The 25,798-nt window shown below is 35.8% G+C and overlaps 1 protein-coding gene across 1 annotated transcript in view; it reads right to left on the bottom strand.

Moving 5' to 3' along the window:
* Window positions 1–1,798: 1,798 nt before the first annotated feature.
* LOC143534373 (midasin-like) overlaps window positions 1,799–25,798 on the bottom strand; it is a 29,165-nt gene continuing 5,165 nt past the window's right edge. The window contains exons 16-77 of the mRNA XM_077028876.1: window positions 25,589–25,768; window positions 25,023–25,148; window positions 23,175–24,929; window positions 22,774–22,841; window positions 22,496–22,691; window positions 22,265–22,369; window positions 21,885–22,187; window positions 21,599–21,792; window positions 21,458–21,512; window positions 21,202–21,352; window positions 20,987–21,060; window positions 20,703–20,850; window positions 20,403–20,501; window positions 19,783–19,883; window positions 19,599–19,688; window positions 19,442–19,507; window positions 19,185–19,349; window positions 18,754–18,961; window positions 17,481–18,334; window positions 15,493–16,980; window positions 15,191–15,371; window positions 15,024–15,089; window positions 14,850–14,932; window positions 14,514–14,762; window positions 14,244–14,379; window positions 14,067–14,155; window positions 13,892–13,977; window positions 13,275–13,416; window positions 13,087–13,161; window positions 12,875–13,004; window positions 12,636–12,790; window positions 12,309–12,557; window positions 11,943–12,140; window positions 11,678–11,866; window positions 11,489–11,590; window positions 11,104–11,334; window positions 10,817–10,939; window positions 10,638–10,719; window positions 10,421–10,539; window positions 10,167–10,331; window positions 9,994–10,069; window positions 9,793–9,905; window positions 9,632–9,711; window positions 9,436–9,549; window positions 9,281–9,349; window positions 9,028–9,184; window positions 8,499–8,656; window positions 8,302–8,414; window positions 7,988–8,220; window positions 7,646–7,897; window positions 7,012–7,209; window positions 6,759–6,917; window positions 6,332–6,556; window positions 5,957–6,253; window positions 5,723–5,866; window positions 5,417–5,611; window positions 3,218–4,960; window positions 2,857–3,138; window positions 2,542–2,721; window positions 2,364–2,462; window positions 2,148–2,273; window positions 1,799–2,049 (exon numbers count right to left, since the gene is read on the bottom strand). Of these exons, the coding sequence (XP_076884991.1) occupies window positions 2,017–2,049; window positions 2,148–2,273; window positions 2,364–2,462; window positions 2,542–2,721; window positions 2,857–3,138; window positions 3,218–4,960; window positions 5,417–5,611; window positions 5,723–5,866; window positions 5,957–6,253; window positions 6,332–6,556; window positions 6,759–6,917; window positions 7,012–7,209; window positions 7,646–7,897; window positions 7,988–8,220; window positions 8,302–8,414; window positions 8,499–8,656; window positions 9,028–9,184; window positions 9,281–9,349; window positions 9,436–9,549; window positions 9,632–9,711; window positions 9,793–9,905; window positions 9,994–10,069; window positions 10,167–10,331; window positions 10,421–10,539; window positions 10,638–10,719; window positions 10,817–10,939; window positions 11,104–11,334; window positions 11,489–11,590; window positions 11,678–11,866; window positions 11,943–12,140; window positions 12,309–12,557; window positions 12,636–12,790; window positions 12,875–13,004; window positions 13,087–13,161; window positions 13,275–13,416; window positions 13,892–13,977; window positions 14,067–14,155; window positions 14,244–14,379; window positions 14,514–14,762; window positions 14,850–14,932; window positions 15,024–15,089; window positions 15,191–15,371; window positions 15,493–16,980; window positions 17,481–18,334; window positions 18,754–18,961; window positions 19,185–19,349; window positions 19,442–19,507; window positions 19,599–19,688; window positions 19,783–19,883; window positions 20,403–20,501; window positions 20,703–20,850; window positions 20,987–21,060; window positions 21,202–21,352; window positions 21,458–21,512; window positions 21,599–21,792; window positions 21,885–22,187; window positions 22,265–22,369; window positions 22,496–22,691; window positions 22,774–22,841; window positions 23,175–24,929; window positions 25,023–25,148; window positions 25,589–25,768 (14,322 nt within the window). The 3' untranslated portion in view covers window positions 1,799–2,016. The remainder of the gene's footprint in view (window positions 2,050–2,147; window positions 2,274–2,363; window positions 2,463–2,541; window positions 2,722–2,856; window positions 3,139–3,217; window positions 4,961–5,416; window positions 5,612–5,722; window positions 5,867–5,956; window positions 6,254–6,331; window positions 6,557–6,758; window positions 6,918–7,011; window positions 7,210–7,645; window positions 7,898–7,987; window positions 8,221–8,301; window positions 8,415–8,498; window positions 8,657–9,027; window positions 9,185–9,280; window positions 9,350–9,435; window positions 9,550–9,631; window positions 9,712–9,792; window positions 9,906–9,993; window positions 10,070–10,166; window positions 10,332–10,420; window positions 10,540–10,637; window positions 10,720–10,816; window positions 10,940–11,103; window positions 11,335–11,488; window positions 11,591–11,677; window positions 11,867–11,942; window positions 12,141–12,308; window positions 12,558–12,635; window positions 12,791–12,874; window positions 13,005–13,086; window positions 13,162–13,274; window positions 13,417–13,891; window positions 13,978–14,066; window positions 14,156–14,243; window positions 14,380–14,513; window positions 14,763–14,849; window positions 14,933–15,023; window positions 15,090–15,190; window positions 15,372–15,492; window positions 16,981–17,480; window positions 18,335–18,753; window positions 18,962–19,184; window positions 19,350–19,441; window positions 19,508–19,598; window positions 19,689–19,782; window positions 19,884–20,402; window positions 20,502–20,702; window positions 20,851–20,986; window positions 21,061–21,201; window positions 21,353–21,457; window positions 21,513–21,598; window positions 21,793–21,884; window positions 22,188–22,264; window positions 22,370–22,495; window positions 22,692–22,773; window positions 22,842–23,174; window positions 24,930–25,022; window positions 25,149–25,588; window positions 25,769–25,798) is intronic.

Here is a 25,798-nt window from a genome sequence, read left to right as displayed (position 1 = left end):
GGATCTGGACAGATCTGAAGCCCGGAGCAGATTTAAAACCATCAAAGACCCGGAGACCTGATCATTTGAATCAGGCCGTTTCTTCTTGCCCAGATCTGGAAGCCTCTTTTTAGATCTATGGATCTTTTTGAGCTTTAATAGAACAAGCCTTGAAGCCTTTTTCTGTAAACTTCCAGATCTGGGTTTTTCCTGAGAGAGATCCGACAGCCGAGATGAAGATCGAAGGGCAGTTCGTTGCCGTCCCACGGATGGCGCCAATGTCGAAGCACGAAATGAAATCTGACCTGATCCATGACGATGTTTCCATGGATTTTGAGATGAACGAACCACGTCTTGATCTTCTTCTTCAGCTGCGCCTGTGACCTGCAATGGTTTTCGGGGGAGTGGAGGTGACTGCTAAGATATCCTGAGGATTTCTTGTTCACAGACACAAAAAGGTGGTGGTGGCTCTTATTGAGCATGACCCGTTGATAAGGAGGTGGAGACCTCCTTATATAGAGTCTCATGGCCACCATCATGGTACCCTAATGGGCCTAGCCCAGTTAGGGTTACCTCCACAAAACCCCCTCAGCCTAATAACATTGTATTAGTCCATGTAATGAAATAAGCCAAACATAATAGATTTAGGGTCGTAGAACCGGGTTTTAGTACCATACCCCTACAACAGTAATACTACTACTGCTAATAATAATAATAACAACAATATAACCTAAAATCATACATGACTTAGCTAAAACCTAAAAACTGTACAATGAAATGGCGATTGATCGATCGATCTAGAAGTACGTTGAATCTGTTTGTAACCGCAATAATAATAATAATAATAATAATAATAATAAGAGAAGAAGGAAATGAAAATAGTCTTACAGAGATGCGAAAATGGTGAAGGCTGAAAATGGAAACAAAAGAGAGATAAATAACAGACGACTTGCACAAGCTGCTGCTGACACGTGTAGGTTACCACTAACACTGTTACTTATTTATTTATTTGTATTAGTTTTTAGATCAAGCGTAGTTATGAGGCATTTGACTACTACAAAATTTAGTTTTGAGTTTAGTTATAGCAACCCAAGTGAGTCGGTCCACCGACTTGTTCGGATAATATACTTACTTTTGATTTTCTTTTTTATTAAAATTAACCGACCGACCCAAAAAGATTCCCTCGATGGGAACGGTCTTACATTGTTTGATTGATTTTAATTTTGTGATGCCAGCTTAGCAACCCAAGTACCCAACCAAGAGTCGGTCCACCGACTTGTTCGAACAATATACTTGACTTTTGATTTTCTTTTTTTATCAATATTAACCGACGGACCCAAAAAGATTAACTCGATGGGAATGGTCTTAGGGCCGACCCTACGCATGGTCTTTTAATGGTTAATAATAAAGTGTAATTGGTTCATTTAAAATACATCTTTTAATGGATTGATTCAGAGATTAATTGACTATCTCCTATTCAATTAACGGCTCGGCACAAGGTTGCCCAATACTTAAGGCTTGCCGCTGTGGGTTAATAGTGGTGGTGCCACTAGTCCACAACTATCTGTTCAGTTATTCCACTCCATTGAAATCCAGTTTTCATAAAATCAACAAACGAAATAGGTTTAATCAATTCGGTTGGTTTGACGGTTTTCAGTCATGTTAATTTCGGTTCACAACCAAAACCAAATTTTTGTGTAACTTAGAAATACATGAACTTAAGGTATAAAGATTATATGAAAATATGAATGGTTTGCTTCGATTAATAGGTTTCTCTCTACTTTCTTTTTGAACATTTAAGGCAATCAAGAACCACATGACCAAAAACAATAACAGAGGCTTCTGCAGTCTTTTCTATATTATAATTATAAAAATAATAAGGGTTTCATCAACAAAATTTGAAGAGGAAAAGCTATACAAATTATAAAGCATCACATAACACACAACAAATTAAATTGTACATGTTTCCCTTTCCTCATCATATCCAAAACCCTAAATCTCTGTAAGTTTCATGTAATGTAAACATCTTCAAGTCGATTACGCCCTTGAGTTCTGCATAAGCTCAAACCACTGCGATTTGATTGGTAAAATAACATGGTCAAAAGTTAGTAAACTAATAATAGTAATGATGTATAACATAACAAAATTTACAGATATGTATAACTTACTTGTCTTAACAAATCAGCAAGTGTTCTTGGAAGAGTTTCGATGTCTTTCAGGATGACATAAAACGGATACGGGAATGAATCCATATATGGTGAAAGAACCACCTTCCCGTCATCATGTGACACCTCCTGAAAAATATAAACGAGTCATTCGACTTTAATCTTACACTAAAACGTTAATTAAGTAAAACAATTATAAATAAAAACGAATGTAATTACCAAAACATCGGTTATCGAACTTTTCGGGTTATCCAAAAGCAAAAACGCAACCATTCGTTTTTTACTCAAAGTATCTCTCACACAACGCTTCAGATGCTCCTGCAAAACAGAATAGTGAGTTGATTAGAAACAGCGTTTAGATAACCATCTGTTATTTTACTAATGACTGAAATGATACCTTCTCGTGAAGATTGCCATCGGCTATGATTAAAACAAGCTGCTCTAATGGATTTTGTCCAGATGGCAATCGGGCATTGATTACTGCAGAATCTAGTGTGTTGTTTAGGAACGTTAAGAGGTCAGCCATGGGCTGATCAGCTATAGTGTTCTCTTGCGTAAATGTCAGACTCGAGAGCATCTTAAAACAAAGAAAAGAAAGATCGGGTCAATATCATCAGCCAATACCACATCAGAAAGTTAGAATAAAACGCAACCAGGGTTGAACCGCGTTTAAGTAAAAATGTTGAACTTGTGACATTTATTGAATACAAACCTTAACACCAGCATCTGCAGTGAATGGTTGATCAAATTCGTGCAGTAATTTAATATTTCCCTTTTTACCAAAGCTTGCAACTGCCAAATTCCCGACTTCCAACTGAGACATTGCACGGCAAACTGTGACTAAAGCTTCCATTGCAACATTCCCACAATTATTCTCGGACATACTTCGAGAATCATCCACAGCAATCACAACTTGATAGTTTCTTTTATTGGGCCGCGTCCGTCTCAACCATATTAAATCTTTTCGGTAGTGACTTGCAATGTAAGCGATTACCTGAAAATAACCAACATAAATATTGTCAATTTGACAAGTTTAGTTATGAACCAATAAAAACAAGGTATCAAAAAAATACCTTTTTCATGTTAATTCTTTTTCCAGTTCTATAATCCCCTTGAAGCTTGCTAGCAAGAGTTGGTTCCATAACCAAACGCAACTGTTCAGCCAGCTCCTGTGATAATCTTGTTGTTTGCAACTCATACTTTCTCCATAAAGCAGTTGCAGAATCTTTCATCTCACCAGAAACATCTTCAAGTTTGTGGGACATTCCCATATCATCATCAGCAACAGAGAGTTGACCGAATTGACTGATGTCTTCTGTCATATAAGACCTCTTCACATACACCGAACTCTCTAATTGACTTCGCTCAACATCTTCGAGTGTGTTGGAAACTTCATGAGCATCATCGGGAATCATCTCAGCTTCATCAACTTCCATCTTGTCTTGGATATTCTTTCCAATATTAAACGGATGACTCTTAACAGGCGGGGCTTCAGGCTGTTGCTCTTCAATGTCCATTTCGAAATCATCCTTCCGGTCCGCCGGCCCACCATCACCGTCACCATCAGCCGGCTCTTTCCTGTCAATGTTTTTATCCACCTGGTCGGCTGCAGCGGGCCCGAGTGCCTGGCCTGTTCCTTTTTCCAAACCGGAAGTGAACCCATATTCATCTGCATCTTGATCTTCATCTCCATCATCCATATCATCCGTTATATCGTTTTTCTTTTCTTCTAAATCAACCGACACTTTAGCCCGTTCTTTCCAGCCATCAAGTGCATCACCAATATTACGTAACGGGTTCGGTTCGTTTTTCTGAAGGGATGACTGGTCAACCTCAGGTAGTTGACTAACATGTTCGTCATTCAGTTTCCCGGCCTTTGATGAGTCAGCAACACTAACTTCATTTTGTGAAGAATTAGGTAAACCTTGAATAGGAGCCAACTCACTTTGCATATCGTCAGTGTTTGACCATGTAACCTCTGATGCAGCATTTCTCATGGATGCTCCATTTGACCCGCTATTAGGTTGAGTGGCAGATTCATAATTTTGCTGTGGTTCAGTATCAAAACGATCAGCAACTGGTGCAGTGACATCATTCTTTTGTTCATCCATATCAGCATCAGTTTTACTTTCTTGATTATTTTCTTGATCGGTTTCTTCAGTATCCATCTCAACATTTTCGGTCAACGCCTCAGGCCCGTTTTCATCTGGGTTTTCTTGGTTATTACCATCTTCACCTTCAGCTGATTCATCAACTGATTCAGTCCCATCATCTTCATGTTGATCCACATCATCTTCTTGATTTATGTCAATATTATCATCGGGATCCACATTGGGCTCATCAGGCTTCAATCCTGTCGGTTCTGCAAAAGCTTCGTCTTTATCTATATTCATATCTTCAACCTCATCATTACCATCATCAGGGGCGTTATCATCATGATCATCATCCCGTTTGTTAGATTTATCAGGATCTAACTCCCCTGCTTCATCGTTAGTTGCCACATCATCTTCCTTAGCTCTAAGCTCTCTGCCACTGGAATCATCATCCTTAACTGACGACCCGGTCTCATACTTTTCATTTTTTTCAGGATTTTCATCATCTTCATTCTCCCCGAGTTTTTCATCAACAATGTTACTGTCGTCACCAGTGTCACCCATGGCAGAATCAATTTTGGGCTCATCAGCTTCATCATTGTTCTCATCATCAGTTTCATCCTCACTGACACTAAATGCATCAGCATTAAAATTCTGCTCCACCTCTATACCTTTATCATTTTTACTTGGAACATCATTTGATGCATCTTGTTCTTCACCCGCCTGCAGTAGTAAACATTATATAATTAGGGCAACTGCACAAAATATAAACCAACTTACAACTTATTGATTGGTAAATTTTACTGTTTTTACTGGTAAGATGCTGATGTGGCACTGTTATAATATTTAAAGATGATCATTGTTTCAACCTATTGCTTCAAATTTATACAACTAACCTTCTTTTAACCACTTTTACTTGTATAAAGCTGACATGACACTTGTTGGTGCTATGCCAGCTGGCACATCACATGCCACATATGCAAAGAAAAGCTTGCGAAATTTTTTTAATTAAATTCTTTATAAATTTGAAACAATGATCAGTTTTAAAAAGTTTGTAATTAAAAAATGACTATTGATACTCACTCACATCAGAAGCCAGGTGGCAAGCACATATAAGTTGCTAAAACAAATTCATATACCATGGGAAGTCAATTACTGCTAACATCAGAGATTAAGTACCTTTTCAGTTCCAATGAGTTGATCTTCATCTTCTATCTGTTCACTTACATCTTTGACCCCTACACCCTCACCCATACCAGTTCCAGTGGCATCTTGAGCACCATTCTCTTCCTCTTCGTTTTCTGGTGCGCACCCAAAACCTTGGGAATACAATGCAGCAAAAATCTCTGCTAGTGCATGAGTAACCATTGACAGCTGTACCAAATAAAAAAAAAAAGAAACCGGTGTGAGAGTGAGACGCATTGTGGCACTGCAGACAATTATATTTCTTAAAACTAAAGTTAGCAAGAGCGTTGCCAAACTTACAGTACTATGGGCCACCATAAAATCATTAAGAAGACCGTTGCCAAAGTTAATCAATAAGTCCAATAACGAATACAGATGCTTCAGTTGTGCCTCAACAAGAACTATGCTTGTTTCTTTGTTTCCATAAAGGTCAATGAGTTTTCCCTATGTAATTTAACTCAAATAGTGTTAGAAATCATCAAAATTTAATAAAACTCAGAATAACTAAAAATATAAGAATCCAGAAGTCCTTACAGCAAAGTTAAGTGTTTCCACTAATTCATCGTGGATAGAGTGCAACTGCAGAGACTCAACTCTAGAAGCAAACAATATTTGCCAGGTAGCGATATTTCCCAGATAATCCTCTGAACGGTCAACCCTGTTATTGACTGAGTTAACTTGGTCAAAGGCATCAACAATGTGTTTGCATGTTTTCCTAAAAGACTCAGTGAACAGAACTTCAGCTCTTGAAATATTAGCAGCATCATGATTTTTCTCTGACTGATTCCTTTCTTCCAAAGCAGATTTGTAGTACTCTTCTAAAAGGTTGCTCTGAAAGATTAAACAAAACTCACATAACTGAGCAGAAAAGTCGTCATATAAAAAATATCATATAAAAAAACTGCATACATTTGTGATGATGTCCTCGAAATGGTCAAGCAGAACCTTTTTCGCCAATCCAGCATTAACATCTTGTTTACGAATAGTTAGTAATTCCTCTTTAAAGTTCTTAGTTAACAAAAAGTTTTGTTGGACAAATTCTTCCATTTGCTTTGTGATGCCATAAGGATGTAATACAACTGAAGTGCTAATTAGACTGCCACAGTTACCAAAAAGATGATTATCCAGCATTTCCTGTTGAAGACATGGCATATAGTTAGTATGGCATGTTCCAAAAATAAAACATATTTTATATCTGCAAAATCAAACAATTACTCACATATATAAGCAAATTCGGATAAATAAGAGTCATATAATGTAGTCATATAACGTGGTCATGTTTTTTTGGGCTTAACCATATTTTAACTATAAAAAAATTATATAATAAAGATGGTACCTTAGACTTTTTAAATTCAGGAGCAAACTTCTCAAGGAAAAGACGAATCCGACTGGCAGGAGCTCCAACGCTTTGACAATTGCTCAAATGGCAGTTCTCAACATTCTTTAGCAACAAGCATTCATCATCTAATACGTTGCATATTGTATCAAACAGTTGCTGCAACAATAATTAGATGTATGAGCATCATCATCATATAAGATTCAATAGTATCGTCTTCATATATAAATATTCAAATGCAAGTAAAAATAACCTTCTGACGCGACATGCATTTCGAAACAATTTCTTGATTATGAGAAAAGGAGCCCCCAGAGCTGCTTGAAAACAAATTCTTTAATGGCAAACTGTGTTTCTTTAAGAGTTCCAAGTCCTTGGAAAGATCATAGACAGTAACTCTATGAGATTTTTGTATCTCAACAAGATGATCAAGGTATGAAACAGCCTTATTAGCCTACACAAACAAAAAACAAATGTTCATTAAAATACAATAGCATAAGCTTTGCAAATACCTTCATGCAACATATCTTTATAAATTACAAAATAGATTGAAAATGGTGGCACATTCAACCCGTTCTCCTTAAAATACATCGATTTGGGACCTCTTTTATCTCCCATGATCATACAGGGTGAAAAAGTTGAACTTAAATGCTTAAAAAGGCCAAATAGGTGTTGACAGGTCAGCCCAAACTATGTCAAATTCCCAAAGAAGATCCGACACTACATGTGTTGGGTTCAAAAACTTTTGTTTATTAAAACATATCAAGAAAATGTTAAAAAGCAAATTAGGAAAGTGATATCTAACAAAAGCTGTAGAAATCAAGGAATAGAAAAATGAATTTGTATTCAAACAAGTAAAAAAACCAAGTCAAAATGGGTTCTGTGATTACCTGGTCAAGTGTGATGTCCTTGTGAAAGTTCAAGCAAACTTGTTGCAAATGGCCCAAAGAAGATATACTTTTGAAGAAGTATTCATTTGCTGTTTTCCACACGGTTTCTAGATTATCCATGCTTTGAACTTTCTGTAGAGCGGCAACATCAAGGTTTCCAGAGGATAATCTACCTTCTTTAAGTAACAAATGCTCCATAATATAAGATGGCTGGAGAAACCATCTGCTTGATTTATTCTTCATAGATTGATCCTGTATGTTACAATTCCACCACACAAAATGTGTCATCAGAAATGCAACAAGGAAATAACTTAACAAACAAAGCATTGTCAGATTAGATACCTCAACAAATGAAGATCTATTCTTAGATAATCCACAACTATCCAAAAGTTTTAGCAGTTCAGCTAGAGCCCTTCTTTTAGGCAAACTCTTTTTCTCCTCCTTCCAAAGTTCACCACAATCAATAAGATTCGTGCCGATTACGCCAAATGTGTGTTGAATTTGATCCCACTCTTCCTTTGTCACATCACTTGAAGACTGAAAATCTATGCACTTGCTGATAAAATCTATATTGCCTGAAAATTTCTCGAAAGTTGAAATATTAAATACAAAAACACGTAAAATTGAACATTTACAGTGGAAAACACGAAAATAACCTTTAGTTTCTTCCAATTTGATAGTTGTGTGGCCAGACTCTTTGAAGTGTGCAACTCGCATATCTTCGAATGCAAGATCTACTTTATTTCTCCAAGTGGAAGACCATGTGAAGCTGTACCAAAACATGTGAGTTGAAACGGGCCGATACAGAGCATATGCTTGACAAATTTACGAATAAACCAGCATATATAGGTACCTTGTTTTGTTTCGGAGATCGATTCCGTGACGAGCAACATCCAGAACTTTCTTGTATTTCTCACTAAATAGCGTGCGATCATTAACTGCTATTGTTTTCGTTTCACTTTGAGCAGCTAATTGTTTAAGAATAAGCATAACAGGTTGCTTCAGCACGTCCTACGACATAAAATCATGTAACTATGTAAGTGCCAAGGGGCAACAAAAGAGACAATATACGCTGGAAATATTTCATATTAAGTTGCACATATATTATGTTTTACATGCATAGAGCTGTGAAACTGGAAATTGCTAACAGATACTGAAGGGGAAAACTGTATCTTTTAGTATGTATAGTAAGATGGTTTGTTTAAAACTTTATAACTACTTAGTTATATAAGGGTATTTGAATACATTCATGATAAGAATTGACGAAACTCAAAGCCAACTAGCCTCCAAGTAGCACGTGTACAGAATAGAAAAATGTAGATGTCAAATTTATTTTGATTTTTGTTATATATAAAGATAAAGATTAACTGTCTGTCACTCACCGTATACTTCTGAATCAGCTTTTTAAATTTCTCACGGGTCCGTTTTGAAGTCTCCATTGTCATATACCACTCATTGCGTTCCCATTTGCACAACTTCAAAAGTTCTTTCAATTCTCCCTCAATACTCTTTCTGTTGGATGCTAATTGTTCTAAAATACTGAAATAGAAAAACATTTAGTTTGTCATAGTTCTTAAGTAACAGTGTACCGCCGTGTAACAAATTACTGATTTAATATATTACAAAAGAACTAACATTGGCAGGAACTGAATGTAGAAGCCAAAGGTATTGTACAAAATCTTCACGTTATCCTCATGGCCACGACTGCATGACATAAAACGATTAGAAATAAAATCAAGTACAACTACGCTATTCTTTTAAAATCTTAAAAAACCAAAGAATTAACAAACCTTAAACTAGACTTCTGACTAACTGCTGTGCTGATGTGGCCATGGAAAGAAAAAACAAGTTGAAGACGCTTATTGAACTCACCAATGCTGGAAGTCTGAATAAACTCCTCCAAACTGTGTAAAAGAAAAGTAGATATGTTATATATCTCACACGGTCTAAAACTTTTCTTAATTACTTCACATTTTATAAACATGCCTCTGCATTGTGGCCTGACTATAGTCATGAGTATCTGCAGAATGATTCTGTCGAAGAACCGAGTATAACGGAAACCATAACTGCAATAGTGCCAAAGAGATTAAGTCATTACAAAACACAAATAACAGAGGTCTGCAGACAACAAATTAATTGAATTATACCTGGCCAGCATTTGTATCAAATCGTGCTTGAACTTCATCCAGTAAAGCAGGCCATGATTCAAATTCCATCTTTTGCCATGATGACACAAGAGTAATAATTGGATCTAATTGATCTACAGTTACCAAATAAAAAAAGTCAAACGGACTCTTGGGGATATAAAATTAGTCTCTTTGTAAACTGACAAAAGCAAAACACTTTACCAGAAAGAGGGAATTTTGCAACAGTTTCTTGAAGGTTCCGAACCCTGTTAAGTAGAAACTGCAAACCTGACATAGCCTATAAAGAGCATACACTATTACAAGCTGTAAATAGAGAGATTAAATGCAAATGAACAGTATTTTCTTTCTTTGAAGAAAGAAGATGTATAAGAAACCTTAGCGAGTGGCGTGCTCATAGGGATAGACAAGATCATAGCGGTCACATCCACAATTTTCTGAAGAGCAGGATGATCATCCCATTCAGTCATAAAATGACGAATTCGCTGTTGAAGATTCATAACTGGTCCCACCATCTTAGCTAACAAGGGAGCATTTGAATCCTATTTCATAAACCGACAAAATTCAAAAATGAATAATAATATAAAAAAATTAAGTTTATCAACAGAAAAAAATTAATAGCACACAAAACCTTGTAGAAGTTTGGTAGATGAGATGAAAGATACGTCTTATCTTGCTCAAGACAAAGGCGTAGTACATGCTCTGGGATAAGTTTAGAATCCAAACTAGAACATAACAAGCCCCCTAGATCTGAAAATAATAGTAACAAAATGAGATTTGCATTTAAATGAAATTAGATATAACATGGAGTAATCACACAAAACGTTAATAACTTCAAAATCAATCACCTTTTAATACTTTTGTACCCAAATTATAGGAATCCAAGAAAGAACGCAGCCTATCAGAATCAGACACTTGAACAAATCCAACCTGAGTAAAACAAACAGTTAAGTATGTTTTCATTGCATTGTTTATTAACTGAAATACTGAAATATAAAGTACCAAAAGACAAAAAAAGTCAACTCACAGGTTGAAGGAGATCCGTGGAGCCAAATATGTTATCATACACTTTGACCATTTCATTCAGCATAGATTCCAGCAAGAGATTCCAATCTTTCTCCAAGACTTCAGGCTCTTCACCAACATTATTCTACAAGAAGCGTGTATTTGCATTAGCAACACACCTTAAACATCAGAAGTAGCAAAAAGAGACGATTGGTTGGCTTGGTAACAGGTCAGACTAGCTTAAATTTATATAATTACTAAGCATTATAAAGGCATCCAAGGAAATGTTTTAGCTTATCAAAATGTTACCTTTACAACACGTTCTTCACCTTCCTCATAAGCCAACTCCTGCCACTCTGTAAAGGCCTCACTTGCGGATGAACTTTCGAGGACAGAAACGTCAATTTCAATGACATTCTTAATATCAAAAGCACGAGGTTTAAATCTGTACTGCTGAGAATCAAGCTCTTCATTGGTTCTAACTTGAACTTTCATTTTCATCCAAAGGTTTGCAAACTCATCAAACATCTTGTCCAAGAGCTATTGATGTGGAGAAAGAAACTTAGGTACAACCATTCATCAAAACATAAGTAGTACTTATAATCTATCTGTTTTTTTATATGAGAACTGAGGCGTGTAAAAAGTTTGGCATGCGCCCTTATGTCACATATCAGAAAACACCAAAAACTATTACCTTGAAAGATGCATTGTCAAGAAAATGTGCTTGAGCAACATAATGCACCACACGAAGAAGAATGTTCTTATGAATCGAAGCTTTCATTTGCAAAGCAGATCCCTTTAACAAACATAAATAAAATGTATCAAGTATATTAGATTCCAATACAACATAGCATCGTCAAATATGTATCTTAAGAAAACAGACCTCTTCATCTTTACTACTGTCTCTTGCAGAAGTAATCAAAGTTTCCACCATGTTCATATCATCTTCACCCATGTAAGTAGGGAAACATTTGTCGAAATTTGAAAGTTTAGAATTGAAACTCTCCTCAATATTAGAAACAAGATTTCTTGTCATGCCCCTAGGGAATCTTATGAAGGAATAAACTGTCGCCTGCCAGTCAAAAAGTCAACATCAGAATCAACAAACCAACTGTGACGTAACAGCAAAGATAGATTCATATATTTACCAGAACGACATCGATATTTTTCTGCTTAACTCTATCCAGATATTGATCATGTAGACGGTTTGACAGCACCAGTGACAAGCCTAATTTCATCTCATATATTGCAATCTGAATAGGTTGAATTATATCTACATACTCGGAATAATCATTTGATAATCGGTCCACAGCACGTGTTGCCGTTTCCAGGAATGACCCGAAACTCTATAAAAGAGAAATAAATAAACATTTAGAATTTTAAGTATGTTTAAACTATTAACAAAATTTTAAGGATTTAGGAAGTCTTATGCATTAAAATCACCCTAGGGTATTCCAGTTAAGTTTCATTTTTCTGACTTAAATTATTTGACCCATAGTTTGCTCATTCAGTACCTGCCAATGAAGTATTTTCTCAGCACCCTGTTTTAAGTCTTCTAAATCTTTTAAAACATGTTTAACCGATTCCATAAAATCATGACAATCTTTTCTCAACCACTTAAACTTCTGAGGATCAGAACGAGACACGATTTGTCTTTGGAGTATGTTTCTTTCATCTTTAAGAGTATTTAATAAACTTGTTTTTTCATCATCAGCCTCACTTAATGAGAAGCTTCCTGCCAGATAAACACACTCTTGACGCACCTGCAAGGACGATTTGAACATTTAACATTTAAAGATTAAAAAAAGACATGAGTCCGGAAAGTTTGTGTAAAATCATACTTGTATATCAAGTTCAAGTGATGAAATCCTCTCTGTCAGTTGAGAATATTTAACATTCTTCTTCACTGCTGGATCTACATCATCACAGCATACTAGAAGACTATAGCGTAAACAACCAACTCGTAACCAGGCAAAGCCGAGATCAAACAAAGAATCTATAAAAGAATACATCAATTTTATCAAAAACACTAGAAAAAACTGATGAAACACAGATTAGTGAATTATCATCAGCCGTTCACCTGTAGACTTCTGTGAATATAGCTCATCAAGCAACGGCTGGATAAACGTAGTTATATGAGACTTGAAAACAGAGTGGGTTGAAGATTCAAATGATTCAAGAAGAAACTTAATCGCATCCCCGTCGACTTGCTGTAAGTTAATAAAATTAAAATTACATCAAAATAACAATAATATGTTACAATTAAAAAAAAAGTGATTTGATCACATTTACCTGAGCTGAAGAAAGTATAGATTTTATCGTAGAATATATATCAGCTTCAAAGGACTTCTCATGAGCAAGTATTATCTGAAAGACAAGACAAAAAAGCCAATAAAAACTTGGAAACCAAATTCAAATAAACAATTGTCAAGGGTCCTTTCAGAAAATAAGAATAATAATAAGTTAAAACAAAAGGCTACCTGCTGAAACAGAGATCGGGCAGATGATATAAAGAAACTACGGCACTCAGTAACATGTGGAGAACTTAGCCACAGATTACGGGAAGAAATTCCAAGCTTTAAGTTATGGGCGTTAAGATCGTTGATACCAACTGTACTTTGCCTTCATTTAACAAAAAAAGTTTATAGAACATGTTAAGCACGATAACTGGAAAAATGAAAAAACTGAAAAATAATATGTTACATGCTTTATGCCATTATGCGTCTAGATGTTGCTTCTAGGATGTACCAAAAAAAAATAAAAGAAATACCTAAGATTTAACCACTTCATAAATAAAAAGCCTTTATTATACACTTTACCTTCGCAAATAACTCTAAGCCTTTATTATACATTTTACCTTCGCAAATAATTCTTTAGAATAATATTAATGTCAGACTTTTAATGCAATACATCCTATTTAATTAAGAGACATGCATATAAGAGAGGTGCTATATACACCACCTCTTATAATTGTTAGGCCAACTTATTGGCTTTCTACAATTTTACCCTTAGAAAAAGAAATAGTTAAAAAAATAGTTTTAACAGTGTGTAAGGGCATAATTGTCAAATCAAAATCCATTCGCAAGTAGTTACTTACAGAATATTGTCTAAAGACAGTGTTGCCACAGGCTGAAAAAGCATATCAGGTACAAGATCTGCATACCCAGGTTGGCTCAAACTTGTCTGCATCAGAAAAAAAACAAATATAAATTTATCCAAAAATGATGAATTGTCCTCTGTTTTTATCAACCATAATTGACCATGACACATACCTTATTATGGCGATTCAAGTGATGTTTCCACAAAGAAGTGTGCCAGTTAAACCACATCTCATTAACAGTGCTAGAAAGGCTTGAATGCACTGTTAAAATAATAAAAAGAACCAAAAATAAGTATTTTATTGTGAATTCGTTTATTTTTTACTTTTTTATGGAGAAAGTTACACTAACCAGAATTGACAGCAGTCCAAGCATCAAGAACCCATAAAACTTTCTGATGAGGAGAAAAATCCATTGGAGGCCTTGATGAAGAATCAAGGGAAAACTTCAAAGAAGATTCCAAGAGCCAACGACATCGAGATAAACCCTAAAAAACCGAAAAGAACATACACATCAAAAGTTAAAGCAATAATGTGAATCGAACTTCTCTGATTCATTAACAATGTATGCATGTGTTTGTGTCTATATATATGTATAATACATATATACACACACACATACCGATTTCAGTTTCTTCCCATCAAGAACAATTTTGGATAGCTCTTGAAGCAGCCTCATATCAAGACCAAAGCTTGTTGAATCGTTCAAAGGCACGGTATCAAGCCAACAGCTCAAGCCAGAAGGTTGGCATAGCATGTCACTGTTCATCACACAACAACTAGAGAGAGCACTAAAAGTTGAAGCTTGCTCATTAGTCCGTATCTGTCTTTCCAGCTTGTCTTTTTCATGATGAAACTTAGTTAAAAGCATCTGCATGATTAACATTAAAAATGAAAATTTGATGATAATAAAAATACGTATACACAAGAAAAACAAATTAAAAATCCTAAATGGTACCTGATACATGTCCTCCATCTTCTTTAGCACATCAAGGTTGTCTTCATCTGCTTTGCTCATAAAAAATGCAGATATGCAAACACCTTCATAGAGATGAAATACTAAGAAACTTTAAGGAAATAATTGCCTCTCTCAGAAACAAAGAGAACAAATTAACACTGTTTTGAACTTTACCTTGCATGGCAAGTTTACGTAATTCAGGATTGGTAGAAACAGCAGCCTCAATGAAGTCTTTTTGGGCTGCAAAAAAAAAAAGAAAGAAAAGAAAACAGAAGCATGTCAGCAGAGAGCAACCGAGCTTGTAAAAAAGATAGCATTGTAAAAGAAGACAGTAATAGAACCTAGTTCCTTGAAGGGCGTCCCTCTGATCCAAATGGTAGAACATAGGTTTACAAGTTGCTGCTGTTTTCCATATATATCAACAGATGAAGGTGCATATGGATGACCACCGTATGCCCACAGTAGTGACCTCTGTGAATTTAAATTCCAAGGAAGAACTCTTTCCAAATCCTTCATGTCATTCTACACAAATTAAAATTTAGTACAAATCGCAAGAAAGAGAAAAAAGTACAGTGCGCATGAGGCCACCCATGTACCCACATAAGTACATCATCACTGCAGGAAGTAATTTAAAAAAAGGCACCTGAAATTGTTCTACTTCATTTGCACAAAACTCCTTCAATTTTTTAGCATCTTTTACCAATGAACGCCAAGAAATTAACATGTAGTCAAACTGGGACGAAACCAATCCATTCCATGCAGATATATGATCACTAATGAGCTTCTTATAAAGTTCAAAAAGCTTATCAAAAGAAGCAGACTTAACTATGATATCAAGAATTCTTTCTTCAAGCTTTCTTAAAGATAGCAAAACAGGAATGAAACCCTGAATCTTAACACTCTCCTTGAACTCACTCTCAGCATGCCATTGTTGATAACTAACCCTTAACAACCCAACACACATCACCGCTTTTTTCAAGACTTGGCTGCTAGACTCGGATACCATTGCATTTAAATTAGCATACTCCAATGAAAGCATAGGTGTTGAATTAGCTGATACCGAATCCCAATTGCCAACATCACGGCATTTTCTAATGCAATTCCAAATAGAATGGTTGAGTTCTTCGTTCAGAAGCTTTAAAAAGGTTGAAAAAAACAAGCAATATCCTTGTAAATGGTCGTCTAACCATCGGAACCACAAAAGATACACTTCTAGGTCAGCTTCTGTAGCCTGCTCAATGGACCAATTAGCAGCAAAGAAAAGCTGTTTGTACATAAGTGCCGCATTGAATCTTGTTTGGTTGATAGTGTCCAACCTCGCCACATCAGCGTTTGGGAATGCCATGTCATGCAATAAGCCTGCATCTGTTACATATGTTCTCCTGGAACCACTCTGACATTGAACATTTTCCTTTGTACGCAAACCCAAAGCAGCCCGAAGCAAATGTGTGGCCATTTGAGCACCAAGACACTCCACATACATGCAGTTTTGTTTAACAGAAGTTTCAACTGAGTACCGTACAAAATCACACGGCGTCAACGTTGTGGGCCATCCGCCAGGCAAGCATAAAGAAGAATCCAGATGGGATCTATAATTGTAAATTTCATTCATGGATAGGTAAGAACTAACCGCTTCATTGATAATACCTTGTCCCTCAAAGTGCCCTAAAGAGGAAAGATATGTGTGCTCAAAGCTAACTTTCAAGCTCCATAAAGCCTGATTGCCATTTGTAAGAAGCCGTTGAAATAACTGAACCCATCTCATAAGTTCAAGATTTGAAATGACGACATCATGCTGCAACCCTTTTTCTTTAACCAAAAGATGTGATTTAGCCATTGCATCAACCAAAACTTCGCCCGGTATATTTGAAAGTGCAAGAAATCGTTTCACATCTTTAAGTTCATTCTCATCATCAGTCAAACCGGTTGAACCATAAGGCTGCATCAAATAGATTTCAACACCTCTATTTCTCATGGCTCTTGATACTTCACCATAGGTTGGGTTAACCGTGAGGAACATTCTGAACTGAGGGTGGGGCCGAAGGATCATTGGTTTTCCGTCTATGGTCCCACATTCATTAACCGTTATTGATCCAGATTGCTCAACTAGAGAATTGATTCTATCAAGAACCTACAGTAAGATCAACTAGAGAAAATGAGTAACTTGCACATAACAAAAAACTTTAATTCATAAGATACTAGAAGAAGCAAAATGGGTCAACAAGACCAATAGGGTCCATGCCGCTTATCCACTTTTAAAAGGTTCATATGTAACAAGTGTATTGGTAACGACGATTACAAAAATAATATTATCACAAAAAATTCTCTATATCTTTTAATAGATATAACGATTTAGGAAGAGCGTATGTGTCAAAATTAGAATTTAGCTTATTTTCAACTCGTTCGAAATGTTCCCCTCATAATATAATTGCTCGACTTATAATATAACTAAAATATGATATAGCCCTCATTTATTTTCGTCCCGTTTGAAATGCTCCCATCAAAGGTTAACCGGCTAACACTTTGTCCATTAAAAAGAAACAAAAAGTATATAATGAATGCTTTCTATGACTACGAAAACAATATTACTACAAGAAAAATGTACAAAAAATTAAAAAATAGAATACAAACCGTAGGGTTGCAAAGATTAGCATTCTCAAGTACAATCCATTCTCCATTCTCTATGGCTTTAATAAGAGACCCTGCTACCCATTCAAACTTTGCAGGATATAGCAGTTTCCTCTGATCATCTTGTAACTTTCTAACAATCTTCAGCAATCTATCAAGATCTTCAGTACAGCTTTCCATAACAAGTTTTAGATTCTCAATAATACCAATTAACAATGGTAGAGAACGAAAAACTCCCTTATTCCAATTCTCAACAGATGAGGTAACAAAACTTGCAGAATCATGATCAACAGTTGAAGAGAAAGAAAGCCAATGGGTGATCAATTTATTTCTTTTTGTGAACGTTTCACTAGACATGTACGCTTTCATGTAACGGTCAACTTGGTCAATGGCAAGGCGATAGTGACGAATAGCATTATATTGCTCAAAACAACCAAGTAGCTCAGATATATCAGTAGCAGATGAAAGACTGAGTTCATTTAGCACGTTTCCAGTGAGCTGTGACATTAGCCTTATTAAAGAAGTTTTACCAGATGCTGCTGGACCTATCAGCAAGACCAACCACTGATGATGCAAACATTGCGCCACAGTTTCCAGACTTTGACGCTGAGATGGCAGTATTTTCAGTTCACGTGAAGACGGGGTTGGTGATTGTATATTACTCCTTTTAACATACGTGTTTCCAACAATCAAGTTTTCTGGAGTAAGCTGTACCCTTGGATATAAATTTATAAACGGTTTTACTCCAAAAATTTGTTCATATAGATTAACAACTTCTTGTCGATCAGTGGAAGTACGCATTCTTTGGAGGTACACAGTGTTAAGAAAGCAGTCGTTCTTTGCACTTTCAGGAGCACCTAAAAAGATTACATGTTTTATTTAAAGTTAAGAGATGACTTGAGAAGCTTGGCATGGACAGATAAATTAAGTGAATATATAAATACAAACATAAGGATAATGTGTAGATAGATCACCAGAGTATTCAAAAGACATCTAATTAGTTCCACGCATGCCGATTTCAGGAAAAAAAATAATAATAAAAATCAGTAAAATGACAAAAATGCCCGAGCATACTCAACGAGTAGATTAATAAACATATTGTCATTTTTACAGCTCAAGAGTCAAGATGTTACAAAAGCTTTAAACTTGAGAGCACATTTTCAGTTTAGAGCCAGAATTGGCATAAATGAAACCAAAATGGAAACTTTCGAATACTTGGGTGGGCTATGTATAAATTATAGTTATAAAGTACAGAATAAAATATATAAAATGGTACCTTTTATGATCTGACAGGAACGAATAATATCTCTTAAATTGAACTCCCACGGGAATCCAGATTGTCCAAATTTATGGTTTATCATTGTATCTTCATGTAAACGCTTGTTAAAAGCAATAAGCTTTTCAAGCAAAGGCACTTGGATAGACGGGTACAAAGATTCACAAATGAAGTGATGGTCTTTCTCAACTAACTCATCAACATATACCTGAAACAATATCAAAACATATAATCAGTAACAACCCAATACAATAGCTGGCAAAATAGGTGGGCCAGGTAAAATGGGTATTTTCAGCATTGGTCAAAACAGGCTGGGTGACCCGCCATTTTGTAGCTTAAACATAACCAGCGTGTTAAACTTCATAAGCAATTCGATACAATTGCCATTAGCCGATACATATGATGTCTCAATATGTTGTTTAAAACAATACCTTAGTAAACCGATTGAGAAAAGATTTAGGAAGGCCTTTTCTCCCACCTCCCTGATTGGAAGGATTTTGACAAGCAAACACTCTGAAAGAAGGAGGACACTTGAAGGTTTTTCCCAGTTCTGGGATAAAAACTTCTTCACGGTGATCTAGTATAGCATTTAAGCCCTAATTCAAAAAACATTATCAGTACAAATACTTAAAAAAAAGAACAAAATTGATTCAGCATGAAAATGAATAGGATACAAAATCAACCAGACCTCCAACACAGATTGAGGAGCAAGATTAAGCTCATCAAGCAAAACCCAAGATCCAGCCTTTATAGCCTGAATGATATTTTATAAAAACTAGAAATATTAAGCATACTTGCAAAGATGGATATAAGTAATCAAATTATACAGAGATAAGATTTTTAACCTGCAAAAGGATACCATCAGACCAAGCAAACTGCATTCCTTCATCACTTTCAACAGGTAAGTCCGATCCCAGTAAATCCATCATGTCAGTCTGATTAGATTAACCATGAGACATGTCATCACCAGTGCAAATGGAAACTAAAGAAACGTAACAATTAAAGAGGAAGAAGCAGAATTTTAGTAACCTGCTCGGATAAATTTATCCGTACGACAGAATGTCCAGAAAATTTGCCAAGAGCAAGTATGAGACTCGTCTTTCCAACACCTGGACTTCCTTCCAATAAAACTACAACATAGAAACAGGAAAACATGGTTAAGACCTCATTTGAGGATAGCAACCTGATGATTGGCAGTTTAAACCTCTTTGCTTACGAATGACAGGTTATCTCAAACAGACAATATAAAAACTAGCTTGAAAGAAAACAGATCAAAGAATTCAAAAGTGGCCCAACGTTTTAGAAAACTGCTTAAAAATCAGTCAATTAGGTTACATTTTATTTTTCCTGGTTTATGGTTTACTTACATATGGGTTGATCTGGGTTACATTTTCTTAAGCAGATAACATTATAATAATCATGAAAGAAAACAAGTTGGATAAATTCAAAATCGCACAATGTCTAGTTTCTAAGCATAAATGGAGTGTTACAAAAGTATATTGCGTTTTCAAATCATGTTTGAAACAGTAAATAAATTTAAAAAGGTCTTTCAGGTCAACCCACCGTCCCATCCGACTAGTTTTGATATGGACCTAGAATTACTTGTCTCAACCGATATCCATTATAACAGTTTAACTAGTGGTAAGTACCAGGCTTTTTAAGCTGCATCGCACGCAGTACACGTAAGGAATTTCTGCGTGTGGTTGGTGCCATAAACTCAAATCCTTCAGTCCGTAGACGGTTTTCACCTAAGGCACAGAAAAATAGCTTGCATTAGACAAGTATATTTAAAACACGGCTAGTGACCGACATTTTTAATACCACTAGTATTAGCTAGTTTCTCTAGTTTTAAAAAAATAGAAAGGAAAAAGAAACAAAAGGCAAAAACTATAAAAAAAATCAGATAGTTTATATGTTCAGATATATACGACCGAATAATTAAGTGACACCTTTTTCAATATAAAAAGGATGGATTCCAAAGGAACTGTCTATCTCCATGCCATTACTAGGCAGTGCCTCAGCTGACTTCAAAAGATCAGACCAATCATTATATTCGGCCATTAAAAGATTTGCCTGATCTGATCCCAGTTTACTCTCCTGTTGCAGCAAACATGTATGGTTCAATTAAAAATGTAAAAAGATAATAAATACATAACAATGGAGATTAACATAAAAGAAAAGATAAACATAGGATAACATGAAAGATTACCAGCCCATATATTTCAAATAGTACCTTTAATTGCTCCATAAGAAACGACAAGCATCTTTCCTTCAAGTCTACAGCCTCAATTTTTGAAATTCCTGTACCTGGTGAAAAGAAAAGTAATGAATATTAAGATAGTGACAGTAAGACTCAGAAACATAATATATGCTATATATATACATATATATATATATATATTAAAAAATATTGATACCATATGCTAAAATGATGACTTGAGATCATACCTAAGCTTAGACCGTCAAGCAAGACGAGAAATGCACCATGCAACAATGAAACCTCTGGAAGCAAACTTTTCTCAGTCACATTGATAAAATCTATCCAAGACAAAAGATCTCTAACTGTAAGCATTCTTCCCGTTTGTAACCGATTGAACCACTGCAAACAGCACAGCCAAATTCATACCATCATAAACTAATTACAAGAAGGTTACAACAATCAAGGAGATTAAAGGCTTTTAGTAAACTAAAAAGTAAATCGCACCTCCCAGAAATTTATCATTACATCTGCCACAAAAGAGAGTTCAGGATTTAAGATCCTGCAAAATGACACATATATTAGATACTTATAATCTACTTACCCTACTCAAAATCTTCGGAAGATAAGAAAAAATTCATCACATACTTTTCTAATGCTATACATTTGAGCTCATTCAGCTCACTCACAGGGGGTACCCATATTTCTGTAAACCGATTGCGAAGTGCAGGAGATAGCTCCTTTTTACCAAAATCACCACCAGGATTCATAGTAGCAAGCACAAAAAACCTCTCGTGTGCTGTTATTTTCTCAAGATCAGAACCCCCTTTTTCTGCCAAAGACTGTTAAAAAGATAAATTTATTTCAACTTGAATAATAAAAAAGAGCTAGAAAATTGTAACAAACAAAAGTAGAAAGAAAAGAAGAAACTCACCAATTTCCTCTCGGGCTCCAAGACACTATTCAGTCTTTCAAGAACACTATCATCAGCTAATGATATTTCATCCACAAGAAACAGGTCACCATTTTTCATTGCCTGAACAAGAGGGCCATCTTGCCAATTAAAGATCGTGGACCATTTTTTATGAAGGTCGGAGAGTTTTTGTGTAGCTTCTTGAATATAATTTATTTCGTTGACAGTGACATCAGCATGGACTTGACCTTCTCTGTAACATTTTATCACTTTATTCACTTGATCAAGTGTAGTTGAAGCTTGATTGATGTCAAACGAAATTTTCTGTTACAAAATAAATGTCATGTTAAAAGCCAAAAATACATCACAGAGACATACATTGTAAGAAAAAAAAAACTTACAGCATCATGAGGAAAGTGCTCAAAAGCTTTTGACTGCAGCAATTGCTCACACGTTGCTTTGAATTCCAAAGCTAATTTCGATCTTTCTCTAACAGGATAGAATCCCTATTCCATTAAGAAAAACAAAAGGAAGTAAATACATTTAGGCCCACAAGCCAGCAAGTACATGAATAACAGATAATAGGTATATAACTTAAACAAAAAAGAGAGCTTGAGACAGTATAGACAAACCCCAAGAAAATCAGAAGTTTCTGTGTATTGATGGCAATTCAGAATGTGTAACTTAGACTGCAAGGCTTTACTCAGCAACTGACAAACTGTTGTCTTACCACCGCCAGTTTCTCCAACCAGAAGCACTGGCTCACGTAACCTATAACACCGCTCAACAAGAAAATATAACCGCCACAGACTCTCAGTCCGAACCACCCTGTATTACAAAGAAAAAAAAAACAGTTAGAATTAACAAATGGAAAGGGTAAACATAAAGATACTATTAAGGAAAAACATGCCTTCCAAGATCCCCAGAAGCGACCAAAGATTTTTGCAACTTTAGGGCTGCATCCCCATCTGCATTTTCCTAAACTCCAAAATAAAGATTCAGTAAGTTAAGTTACTTAAAGACATTAAGTGTGTGTGCGTGTGCCGAGGTGGGGGGAGAGAAGGAAGGGGAGGGGGGGTCAAAGTATTCAAATTTCAACATCATATCATTTTTTTGCAATATGAGGGTGTTTTTGCCTCCCCAGAATTTTATAGCAGAATTTTCGTCATTGGAACATATACACAAAACTAAATAAAGATACACATGGCGTCAATGAGAAAAGTTGAATACAAGGGTGGCCTCCACATAGATAATCATTCTTACTAAAATGTAGTGTAATTTTATTTCAGTAATATTCTTATGAGATGTTACCTCTTTGTACATAAGACTGCTAGAAAGTTTAATTCGAAGACGCTTCTCCAAAACTTCTCGAACAACTTTCTTCTCGACATCATCACGAAGTCTTTCGGCCAACAAATAATATCCATCACGTCCTAAATCTTCCCATGATTTCCCAAACATCCTGTACCTATCAGCCCACCGAAACAAATCACGAGGGGTGATAAACCCGTGTTTTCCAGCAAAAACTTTACTACTCTGCCTATGTAGCTGCAAATCCTTCATGACATCAATCATTTTATTTGCATATGAAGGAGGAATTTTACAACGTTTCTCCAAAATTATAGTCAGTTCCTTTTGTGGAATCTCATCCACATGTATCTCAACAAACCGATTTCGGAAGGCTCTAGAAAGCATCTTTCGTCCACCGTAAATAGTCGGTGGATTTTGTGTAGCGAATAGCATAAAATCTTTATGTGCTTGAATCGTTTCACATAGTTCAGGAACATAAAGTTCACGGTTATCATCCAGCAACCTATTCAATGCTTCCAAAACATCAGATGGAGCCAAATTAAGCTCATCAAGAACAATCCAATACCCATGCCTAACCGCCTTAACCAGTACCCCTTCTTGAAATATAAGTTTTCCAGTGGCATCAGTTATGTAAGAACCCAAATATTCTTGCAAATCAGTGTGTTCATGATTATTAATCCGTACAAATTCATGCCCAGTTATTGCAGCAAGATACTGAACAAGACTAGTCTTTCCACTAGATGTGGGCCCCTGTAACAGAACCGGATATCTTCCTATATATATAGCGCGTCCCAAATTACTAAGCTGCCTCTTAACACTATCAGTCAATTGATAGTTGTTCACGAAATCATTAGGTTTGAAGTTGTTCGGGACCTTAATATACTTATCAAACGAAACATTTGGGGCCTTCTTTCCATCCAATAACTTGTCCACAATTAATGTTTCCATTAACTTGGCACTAGAAGGATCTAACATAGTTAGAAAAAACATTGAAAATCCATCATAAATAGCTGTTGATGGTATAAATCCATTACGTGCCGCCTCCTTTGTATATTCTAGGGCACGATAAAGTGACCTTAAGCTGTACTGAGGCTTTTGATTGGCCCCATCCTGCAGCCTCTCTTCAGATTCTCTCTTTGCTTTTTTATAAAAGTCCAAGATTTTTCGGGTTAGATCTTTAACAGAAAGATCTGTTCCCATGCATTTGTTAATAAAAAGAAGCAAGTCTTCATCTTCCAACACATCATCCATAAAATACTCTGTAAACCGGCTTCTTAACGACAATGGAAGATCTCGTTTACCGGCATCAGTGGCGGGATTCATACAAGCAAAAATACGGAAATTAGGATTTCTTGAAATATAATCCACATCTCCTCTCTCTGCTAAACAAAGAGATCCACTCTCATCTTCAAGAACACCAATAACTCTTTGAAGAGTTTCAGGGGGTGCTAAATTAACCTCATCCAGTAATATCCATTCGCCCTTTTTTAAAGCTGATATAAAAACTCCCTCCACAAATGAAAATACCATCCCATCAGAAGAACTGACTTGTGATAGAGCCGCATCAAGTCGTAAAGAAAAATTGTCCCATTTTTTTATTAATTCTTCACTTAAAGATCGTTTTCTTTTTCCGTCTGGCGACCTTTTTCCAATTTCAACCGCTTTATGGGCACACGTTTGAAGACCTCTAAGTAATTTGTTCCATCTTTTGTCACTAACAAATTTTCTTAAAATTTCACGTAATTCCTCATTTTTCTGCATTTAATGAAAAAAAGAACTATTTACAACCATTCAAACAATAAAATAAAAAATAAGTAAAAAAAATCAACAGAGATCAATAGATCATACCGACGAAGAGAAGGTACGACTAAATAGAGTTTCAAAATCCTTATACAAAGGAAAGCATAACAATTGTGCATCCACGGGTTTAAAACCACCCAACAGATCTGCAACATCACTTTGCTGGCTCAAGTTCTGCAACACATAATTTAGCAAAACTATATCATACCGTGAAGGAAACTATTACTTCCATCATCATACTATTTATAATTCCAATACTACAACCTGCAATTTTGACCCATTTGCCTGAACAGGTCGACTCAGGTCACTTCTTGGCTTGAGTCAAACAAGTAAAATTTTACAGCAGGTCAGGCTGGTAGAAAGTCACCCAAAATGTTTTCAAATGCTTAAAACCTCCTAAATCTCTATATTATATATGAACAAACAGAGTATTACCAATATAGTTTTAAAATCAATAAACAAATTCCTTTTATAAAAAATGAAAAATATGGACAGAAAAGTGACTGGCCTTGACCTGACCCAGTCTGTTTTGACCCGAATGAAAAGATAACATATATTGACCCGACCCATCCATTTTGTCTTCCATTTATCCCATCTTTTGTTCGAATACGTACCAAAACTGTAAGTTTCTGACCGATTCTTGCAGCTAGATTCTGTACCAGTGTTGTCTTTCCAGTACCCGTTTCACCAACCAAAAGAACGGGCTCATTATACTTGACAGATGCAGCTATTCTTTCCAAGTTATGAAGTGAAGTGCTAATCTCAACAAATGACTTGATCACAAGAGACGATTTCTAAAAGCACATTGAGTATAATTAAAAAGG

This window comes from Bidens hawaiensis, unplaced genomic scaffold (genome assembly GCF_021521415.1).
Source record: "Bidens hawaiensis isolate Kalapana, Puna unplaced genomic scaffold, B.hawaiensis_p1.1 tig00010132_1, whole genome shotgun sequence".
Taxonomy (NCBI): domain Eukaryota; kingdom Viridiplantae; phylum Streptophyta; class Magnoliopsida; order Asterales; family Asteraceae; genus Bidens; species Bidens hawaiensis.
The sequence above is the reverse complement of the archived record's forward strand: the minus strand, read 5'-3'. Positions and strand labels throughout refer to the sequence as shown.